General features: G+C 52.9%; 1 protein-coding gene across 1 annotated transcript; it reads right to left on the reverse strand.

The window, feature by feature from the left end:
* Positions 1-781: 781 nt before the first annotated feature.
* CKAP4 (cytoskeleton associated protein 4) lies at positions 782-9,411 on the reverse strand. Its single transcript, XM_065938416.1, has 2 exons — positions 8,726-9,411; positions 782-3,267 (listed from the first exon to the last, which is right to left on the reverse strand). Exons 1-2 carry the CDS (start codon positions 9,182-9,184, stop codon positions 1,951-1,953), a joined length of 1,776 nt encoding a protein of 591 aa, XP_065794488.1. The 5' UTR covers positions 9,185-9,411; the 3' UTR covers positions 782-1,950.
* Positions 9,412-10,111: the final 700 nt, after the last annotated feature.

A 10,111-nucleotide genomic window follows, 5' to 3' on the forward strand; every position in this document is an offset into this window, starting at 1 on the left:
AATGATACTGCCAACCTCCGGGGAATATTAGAAGGAATAAACAGAAGCCTATGAAGTGCTAAGCACCATGCCTGGCAGACAGGTACTCAATTCAATAAACAGTATCCTTTGTTATAGAGTGGCAGGTATGGCAACCTGAGAAGTCAACATTCCTAGGTTTGCACAGAGGCCAAAGGTCACCCAGATGAATCAACACACTGATTGTCAAACTCGGCTGCACATTAGAATCAGCTAGAGAGCCTTTATTGATTTTTTTTTTTTTTTAATCATTTCTTTTTCCTTATTTGGCTGCACCAGATCTTAGCTGTGGCCTTCAAGCTCTTTTAACTGTGGCATGTGGGATCTAGCTCCCTGACCAGGGATCGAACCTGGGTCCCCTGCACTGGGAGTGGAAAATCTTAGCCACTAGACCACCAGGGAAGTCCCTCAGCTAGGAAGCCTTTAAAATGCTAGTGCCAGCCTTCTGTACCCACTGAATCCAAATCAATGGAGAGGGGCCCCAGGTATTTTTTAAGGCTCCAAGAGTTTAACAGAAAGCCAGGGTTGTTACCCTCTGCTATAGTTAAGCACTGGGGTCAAGCAATGATCTATAAAGAAAACTGCTAATAGTCAAATCAGAACTAGATGCCCAGGCCTAACAGGGAGGACATCTTGATTGCAGAATTAAAAAAAAAAAAAAATTTTACAATTGAAAACTACTCATCTTTCTAATCCTGAATACTGCACATTAATACATCATTAAAAGTTACCAAGTTCTCAGAAAACCACCACTCTGGAAAAGTCATAACAAAGCTCAAGTGTTTATTAAGAATTAAAAATACTGTAAATAAGCCATACAGTTCATTTCACAGTAAACTAAACAAACCTTTTTTTTCTTTTTCCTTTTTTTTCCTTTTTTTCTTTTTTCTTTTTAAAGGGCAAGACAGCCATTAAAGAACAGTACAGCTCAAAGGGGGAAGGGAAACAGCAAATGGCTACAGAAAATACACACGTTCCTCACTGATGGATGGGGTCTGCTAACAGCAAACCTCTTCAAGAACATTGTGGTAAAAGAGAGACAGTGGCCTCCATTCCCTGGGGAGGCAGTCTATGCCTTTATGAGCAGCTCTCGTAATACATTTCCTGAAGGAATCCAAGGACTCTCAGGGATTCTAAACCCTTATTCTGAATGCACTATTTGGGGCCTTATCAAGAGGTGACACAGGTCGGCCACAGGGGACTCTGTGGGGAGTTGTGCCTTCACATTCAGAACCGTCTGAATTCTTTGCATAGTTACCACTGAGATCGTGAAATGGTTCAGGAATGAAAAAGACACCTTTCCCCACAGAAGGCGACCATCAAACAACTGATGCAACTAAAAATGGAGGGCTTGGCCCCCTCTCGATTCAGAGTTGACCTTAACAAGTCGTAACCAGTTGGAAGTGGAAGACAAGAAGTGAGTGACATCTCATGAAAACCTCGGCCAGAAGTACTAAAAAAAATAAAAATAAAAACAAAATAAAACGAATTTTCCTTAAAGACAATTAGAAAGAAAAGTACCTCCTCCCCCCACATTTTGCTTCAAATCTGCCAGCCAGGCAGGATTTTTGAGGTTAATCTGCTTCTGTTAATCCTCAACTGCAGCCACTACGGTTCTTCCCTGACACGAGGGAGAGACATCCCTTCTAGAAGGTGCCTCTGAGGCACAGAAGCTGGGCCTTCAGGAACGCCCCCCACCCAAAGCAGAAGCAGAAGACTTTTGCGCAACTGGTGGCGGGTGATAACCATCATAAATAAGTTAACCGGGCACAAAAACATAGAAGGCCAGGGAGGTCCTGGTGGTGCCGGTCGTGGAGGGACCTGGCTGTGGGGGGAGAGGGGCCGGGGGCGGGGGGGGGGGGGGCCTCAACACTTTTTTTTTTGGTCATGAAAAACTGCACTGGCCATCCGTGCCCTGCACACGCAATCCATTTAGACTTTCTCGTGAATCTTTTCCACTTTCACAAACAACCTATCCAGGTCATTCCTCAGGTCCTCTAGCAAACCCTTGGCCGACTCCAAGTTGTTCTCATTGGTCTCGATCTTCACCGAGTACGCGACCAAACTGTCCACGGCAGTCCTGAGCATTTTCAAGTCCGACTCCACCTGGCCCACGGAGGCTCTGAGGTTGTCAAGAGAGGAGAGTCTGTCCAGCAGGTCCTGGGGGGGCGCGGCGGTGGCCTCGCGGCCCAGCAGCGTTTGGACCTGCTCCTGTACCTTCTGCAGAGCCTCCACGGCGCCGGGGAGCTCAGCCATGCGGCGCTTCAGCTCGTCCACGTCACCGGCCAGCGAGAGCTGGGCCTCGCCGAGGCCACGCACCGTGCCCGCCAGGCCGCCCTCGGCGTCGGTGGCGGGGCCCAGGCCGGCCACACGCTCCTGCAGCTCCCCCAGGCGCCGCGCCTGCTCCTCGCTCTGCGCGCGCAGTGCCTCCAGGCTCTCGCCCTGGCGCGCCCAGGCTGCCCGCGCCGCCTGCACCCCGTCTTCCACGCTCTGCAGCCGTGAGTCCAAGCCCTGGCTCTCCTTCTGGAGCGTTTCAAAGGCCTCGGAGGGTCTGAAGGCCCCGTCTTCTTCTGGCCGGAGGGCTGCGGCCTTGAGTTGGCCGAGCTCCTCCTCGAGTCTCCTGATCTCGTCGGGGAGGCGGGCAACCGACTCCTCTGCCCTGAGGATCTTCTCTGTGAGCGCCTGAAGGGTGTGATGTTCCGAATCCGCCGCCTCCTTGAACCTCTGCTGCTCCTGTTTGAGGCTCACCAGTTCTTTGACCTCCGTGTAGACATCCGACTCCATGGTCTGGATGGTGCTTCTCAGGGCCTCCATGTCCTTCTCTTTGGACTTCACTGAGGTTTGTATTTCCTTAACCACTTCCTTCAAGGCTTTCAGATCCTGCTTGTATCCCTCTGAGTCTTCCAGAGAGGCGACCTTGGCCTTCACGTCGTTGATTTCCTTCTGGCTCCTCTTCTGGACGTCTGTGAAGATGGCGATGTTGTCATTGATGGACTTGGTGAGCTCCGTCAGCCTTTCCTCCACAGTGTTCTCCAGGGAGGTGAAGTCCCGCTCCCGGGCATCCTTGACCACATGGATCCCATCAGAGAGGTCTTTGAGGATCTCATTCTGGAGTTTTTGTAGAACTTCACTGATGCGGTTGATCTCACTCTCCCCCTGCTTCACGGCTTTCTCTGTGAGATCATGTTTATGTTGGGAGCTTCTCACAAGGGACTCAAAAGTACCGAACGTGGCTTGCAGGGACTGCACCTGTAACCAAAATCCAAATGTTAACCACAGAGAACTGCTGAAGGGTTTTATGCGATTCACCTATATTTCTTTTGATCTGCCCAGCTTTAAGGTCCCTCCTCCAACAGAACAGCAGCATAACTCTCCTTTGGAGAACCATCCTTACACACAGTCCATGTGTTTGGGGGACCAACCCAAAGGCTTCATTCCAAGCCCTCTAGGCCTGACCAATCAATACTTTCCATCTACCCACTTCCCCCACCTTCCTGGAACTACAGTGATTAGCAGATGGGCATGTGGCCTAAGCCAGGCCAGCAAGTCGATTCCAAAACTTCTCTTAAAACTACTGGGAAAAGAAAGCTCTTTCAACTGGAATTGCTAGCTATAGGATGAGGGAAGCCTGGAACAGCTCAGACCAGCACATGATCGATGCCTGCCCACAGACCAAGCCAGCACAGAAGGAAGCAGAACTCAGGGAGGGCAGGATCAAGTTCTGAAGATACAATTGAAATCCCTGGAGACAGTCACACTGAAGACATCTACTCTGGAAGGAATCTACTCTGGAACTAGTAAGTTTGAGCTGACAAATTATCTCTTTCCCTCCCTCCATCTTTCTTTAGGGCAGCTTTAGCTGAATTTTTAGCTCTTGCATCTGAAAGGTCCCAAGTTTTCATAAAAACAAAGCTGCGCCACATGGGAGACAGTGGGCAGGAAGGCAGGAGACCAGGTCCAGGTCTCTGCGTGGTAGTTCTAGCTCTTTGGCCCTGAAAAGTCACTGTCCTCAGCTGAGACTGTGGTCAGTGGCCCAGTGGCCCTTAGCTTGTTCTGGCTTGTGAACACACTATGATACTGATGGCCACTATACATTCATTCTAAATAAATTCTACCCAAACAGGGTCTGACCTGGGAACCACTCCAGGGAGCAGGTTTACTGTCCTGAGAGGCTGAGGGTATGATTAATGGCCTGCCAACACAGTCAGAACTGCTGAGCAGAACTACGCATGACAAAACGAGAAGAGAAAGGGGTGATGAATGGATTAAATAAAATAGCAAAAAATTGATGATTATTGAAAGTAGCGTTCACTATATTGATCTCTTCTTTTCTTAATGCTTGAACATTTCCATAATGAAGGGCTTAAAAAAAAAAAAATAACATGGGTTCTAGAATGGGACTACATATCCTCAAATGCTAGCTTGGACACTTTCTAGCTGTGTGATCCTGGGCAAGTAATTTAGCCTATCTATGCCTTGGTTTCCTCCGCCACAGGATGGAAACAAAGATAGTATCTAATTCATTAGCTTGTTTTGTGAGAATAAAGTGAGTTAATATATATGAAGCACTTAAATTGGGCCTAACACATAGCTGTGCCCAGTCGCTCACTCTTTGCAACCCCATGGACTACAGCCCTCAAAGCTCCTCTGTCCATGGGAATTTCTAGGCAAGAATCCTAGAGCGGGTTGCCATTTCCTCCTCCAGGGGAGCTTCCTGACCCAGGGATCAAACCCACATCTGTTGTGTCTCCTGCATTGGCAGGTAGGTTCTTTACCACCGTGCAACCCGTGAACAGTAACTGTCACCTTCATTAGGAACAGTACTCTGGGCTCTAGTTCCAGTCCCACCAACAGTCAGCTCTGTGAGCACAAGGAAGTCACACTCAAATTCCAAGTTCCAAGTTCTTCATCTATTAACAGATAGGTTTCTAAAGTCCTTTATTGCTTCTACCAGTCTGTGATTTTAAAGCAAGTTAGAATAAGGTTCTCAGGGACTCCAGAATACTTAGACAATTTCCCTGCTCAACCAAATATAACCTGAGCCATAAAGGACACCTTGAGAAGGTACCAGAGACAGCTGACCTCTGAAATTAGGTTATTCAGTCACAGAATCTGCCTGTTTTAAGCAGAGATTTCAGAACAGAGGTGTGAACAGGTAGGCACAGTACCTGAAACATGGTAGGTGTTCATCAGTGTTTTCTGAATGAATCAAAGAATGAATGAATTTACAGAGCGAGGTCTGATGAAGACCAGGCTGGTCCATTTCCCCCAACCCGTCTGTCACTCCTAACCTGGACTGGCTCTTTACAGATGGCTAGGAAGAGGACTAGATGGGAAATGACCGATAAAACCAATGAAAAGGGCACACAAAGTGTCTCCCTACGTTGGTGCTCTTCATCCTCTGAGCTGTCCATCTTCACATGCAAAGACACCATTATAACCAATATGCAGTGACTGTATGTTTCCCCAGCATGTGTGGGACGCCCACTAAGTGGTGGACAAGATGCCAGGGCAGAGTGACACTAAGACAGGACACCTGCCCCCGAGGAGCTCACAGTAGGGGCAGAGGTGAGACTAGTTAGCCATGGCCGATATTCAACAGGAACTTGATATAAATAATTATGCAAATTTAAGAGACATCACCTCAATCCACTCTTATAATCATCTCATGGCAGCTCCTATTGATCCCCATTTTACAAAGCAGGAGGCTGGGAAGTGGTAGAGCTGAGCATCAGAATCCAAGAATGTCTGAGTTTAGAAGAAGCATGTTCAAAGTGCACCAAGTGTGCTCAGCCTCAAGCCATGACTCCTAGCCCAGAGTAAGATGACAGGACAAAGAAATACGACCAGAGAACTCACTTGCCCACAAACAGCTCTTAGTCTCATTCAACTGACCCCGCCAGCCTTAAGCCTACTCCTAAAATCATTGTATGCCACCCTGGATCTGCCAAGGCAACCCAAGCCCTTCAGAGGGCCTAGACCAGAACCAGGGTTTCTGAAGCCCTGCGCCCATTTGTGCCTGCTGAAATCTTCAGGCTAAGAACAGGCCAGCCTCTCGGCCCATTCAGCAGACCTGGGCCATGCCCCAGAACTGAGAGCATCTGAGAACGAGACCAGGTGGGCACCCAAAAGGGAAGTGGAATAGCATGTTTCAAAGTCACCCTGCTCTGCTTCCAACCCCAGCTCCACCACTGAGGGTCTGCACGTGACCCTGAATGAGTAACACAACTGCTCCAGACTCAGCTGGCCTATCTGTGAAATGGTGCTCATGTCTCAGAGGGTAACGGGGAATACCTGGCCCACAGTGAAGACTAATTATGAATAATAACAATACAGTAAGAATATGTCTCTGAGAAGAACCAAACTCTCATCCTCAGAGGAATAAGGTGCTCAAACTTAGTTTGTCAGAGGACCACTCCACTACTCACTCCTCAAGGCAAAGTCAAGTCTACTGGCTACCCTGGAGATGCAGAGAGAACTGACCACATGCAGTGGAAGATCCTATGTGGCAAATGTTCCAAATCAATGAAATGAGCATTAACTGAGCACCTACTAGGTACTAAGCAAGGCATGGGAAAGATGGCAAAATGAACAGGTAAGTGGTGAAGCGTGTTCTAGGAGTTCACTGCAGTTTGAATCCTAGCACTGCTACTTGCTGGTTGTGTAACCATGTAGAGTTACTCAGCCTCCTGCTGTTCACTTTCCCGGTCTGTGAAAAGGGGATTCTATCAGTCTACCTGTTGGCACTGTGAGAGTCAGATGAATGCACAATAAAACATGAGGCATTAAATATGAGCCTGACTACACTACTAAAAAAGAAAGGTCACAATTTCAATGGTTTACAGCCAGGTGGATTCTTGAAAACCTGGAGAGAGTCCTCCCCTTACTGTGGAGATGGGAGAACTGAGTACCCCGAAGGAAAGGGAATCTGTACAAAGCTGTGATGGAGCAAGAGTGGGAACCAGATGAAAGAATAAGGGAGGGGCAGTGAGGAAGCAGAGAGAATAAACCTCAATTTCTCCTGCCTCAACTCAAGACCTCCACCATCTGGGCCTCCGCTTCAGCCTCCCCTCACACAGCCTCCTTAAATGTTACTCTGCTGCGGGCAGGATGGCCATGTAGCATCTGCCAAACAAGCCTGTGTGTTCCTCATGCCACCTCTCAACAGTTATCCACCACCATATAGATCTAGACTGGTACCACGCTGGCCACCGGGTCACAGGCCTGGGCAAACTCCACCTTCTCTCTCTTCTGAACTCACAGAGCAGTCACCCTCAACCCAAACCTACCTGTGGGCTGCTTCACAAATAGGATTTGTCCTTCACACCCTCCACAGGGCCTACCAGGAGCTATGCGACTATCAGACTTCACCAAATATTATGATTGATTGGTAAGTGGGTGGATCAAGAGAGGAAACAGAGAGCCTGCTGATGATACTTCAGCAGTATGTCTATTTTTTAAGAATGATTTGACATTCCAGATAGGCAAAGCAGCGCTGCCTACTTAATTCCCTTAGAAAAGTCACCTCCCTTGGCCTGCAGCATGGAGCAAAATGACTCACTCCAGTTGCTCCGCCAGTCTTAAGAGGAAATTCCTAGTCCTGCATATTCTACACAGTCGATAGAAACTTGGCAGGGCCGGCAGCATGCTGGGAAAAGGAGGCAGCAGTTCCGGGCTCAGAAGTGGTGGCGGGATTTTTTGTTTCAATCATGCAACCGAGTTTCATTGAGCAATGACATGAGTGGAGGACGAAGGACGGGGAATGAGGCTGAAGGAGCTGCACTTGGTGTAAAAAGAAAAATCAGAAAAGGTAGACCCTAAGCAGCTTCGTGTTGAAAGGTGGGTCCATCCCTACCTGAAAGAGGCCCCAGTGGCCCCAAGGCTGTCGTGCAATCTGCCACTCACTAGCTGCGGTCTTTATCAATTAAGCTCTAAATCTCAATTTTCTGGTCTGGAAAACGGAGTCAAAACTGCCAGTCCTCTCTCCTTCCCTCCCTCCCAAGGTTGCTATGAGGATTAGATAATAAGTGAGTAAGCCCTCTAAACACCATATAAATGTACCTCCGTGGTATTATTCACCAGTGTGACCTAGTATCTTTGGCCGTTCCTCTCCTCCAAGGCTGAAATATGCTATCATACTTCCAAGGCCCACTTAGGTACACTGGTCTAATAAAGCGCAGGGGGCCTAACAAGATGAAATATTTCATCAGAACTATACAAATGAGTAACATTACTAGCTTCTCTTTCAGCGGGCTCCGGGTCTATTAAAATCTGGCTCAGATGTCTCCCACGGGGCGAGCAGAGGTGCGGCCTTGCCCGAGGCTTCCAGGGATGCGCTGGTTTCCCTTCCAAGCTTCTCTCCAGACAACTCTGCCCATTCAGCGGTTCCTAATCCAAAAAGAATGAGCTTCCCAGAGCCTGCCGGCTTCCTTACAGGTCACCGCTAATGTCCTGTGACAGGCCCTTGGCCCACCCTCCTGGGCGGCCGGAACATCCTCGGGGCGATTCCTCAGCGGCCATTAACAAAGAGGGTCTGGGGGCTGCCTCGGTGCCAAGGGGCCGGGGCGAGGGGACCCCAGGCCGCTGGCGGAGGACACCCGGCCTGGGCCGGCGAGGGCCCCGGCCGGGAGGGCACGAGGGGGCCCGGCTGTGGGTGCGGGTGCCGCCGCCGCCGGGAGCACGGAGGTTGGGGGGCCTGGGTACCCACCTTCTGCTCGACGCCCTGCAAGCCCTGACCCAGCTCCTCCCGCTGCCGGGAGAAGTCCTGGTGGCTGCGCCGGACGTGCTGGACCTCCTCCAGGACGTGGTGGACACACCAGCCCGAGAAGGCGGCCGCCGCCACCAGGGCGAGGTAGAAGAGAAAGTTGAGCACCCGGCCGAGCCTGCGCGAGCAGGACGCGGAGGACGAGGCGGCGGCGGCGGCGGCGGCAGCGGAGGAGGAAGCCTTGCCGCCGCGGTGGCCGCCCTTGCCGTGCGCCTGGTTCTGCGGATGCTGCGGCGGGTGCTGCTGTTGCGGGTGCGGCGCGGGCGGCGGCGGGTGCTGCTGCGGCGCCGGCGGCGGCTTCTTCGCCACGTCATCCGCGCCGCCCGACGGGTGGGCGCCCTTCTCCGAGGGGCTCGCGGCGCCGTGGCCGCCCTTGGAGCCCCTTTGTTTGGCCGAGGGCATGGCGGGCTCGGCGGCGGCTGAGGCCGCGGGCTGCGAGGCGAGCGAGTGGGGCGCGCGGCCGGGGAAACTTCCTCGGGCTCCCCCGGGGCTGGGCGAGCAGCACGCGGGCGCTGTTGGCGTCGGAGCGGCCGAGAGAGAGAGAGCGAGAGCGGGCGGGCGGGCAAGGAAGGAGGCCGGGCGAGGGAGGAAGGAGGAGGGGGCCTGCCTCCGCCGCCGCCGCCGCCGCGGCGCCGACCCCGCCTCCCGGGAAGGGAGGCCGGCGGAGCCGAGCCCGGAGCGCCTGCCACGCACGCTGGGGCCGGCGGGCGGCCCCTCCCCTTGCCGCCACGACCCCAAAGAGGGAGGGCCGAGCGGGGGCGGCCCCGCGGGGTCTACGGAGGCTGGGATAGGGCGAGGGGATCTAGGGGAAGGCGGCGGCCCAGGCGGGTCTACGGGAGCCGGGGTGGGATGAGGGTGGCTGAGGAAGAGGGGCCGCCCAGCCAAAAGGTCCGGGGGTTGGGGGTTCGGCGGAGGGGAGGGTGGTGGCCGAGCGGGGTCTACCGAGGCACGGTGGGAGCGGGGGGCGACGGTGGTATCCCAGCCGGGTCAGTGGAGGTCAGGGCAGGCGGCCGTAGGGGGCGAGGTGGGGTGCGGCCGGGCCGGCTCTAAGCGGGCGGGAACCGGCTGCCGAGGTGGCCGCAGGGAGGGGGCGGAGGCCTGGGTCAACTGGGACCCGGACTGGCGACTGAGCTGGGGCCCCGGAGCCCGGGGATAGACGGGTCGGAAGTGGAGGAGCCGGGCAAAACCTAGTGCGGAGGGCTCAGCGGGAGCCCCGCTCCCTTCTGGACCCTTGCGAAGAGAGGAAATGAAGGGGGGCGCCCCAGGAGCCCTGTTCCTGGGAGTGGGAGTAAAGGGGCAGCAAGAGACCCCCGTTCCCTTCCCCGGGGA

Source organism: Muntiacus reevesi, chromosome 1 (assembly GCF_963930625.1).
Source record: "Muntiacus reevesi chromosome 1, mMunRee1.1, whole genome shotgun sequence".
Taxonomy (NCBI): domain Eukaryota; kingdom Metazoa; phylum Chordata; class Mammalia; order Artiodactyla; family Cervidae; genus Muntiacus; species Muntiacus reevesi.

Excerpts from the sequence above, each read along its gene's own strand:
- CKAP4 (XM_065938416.1), bottom strand. The coding sequence starts at position 9,184 with ATGCCCTCGGCCAAACAAAGGGGCTCCAAGGGCGGCCACGGCGCCGCG. Across the intron at positions 3,268-8,725 it reads TGCAGGGCGTCGAGCAGAAG|GTGCAGTCCCTGCAAGCCAC; the intron begins GTGGGTACCCAG and ends TTTTGGTTACAG.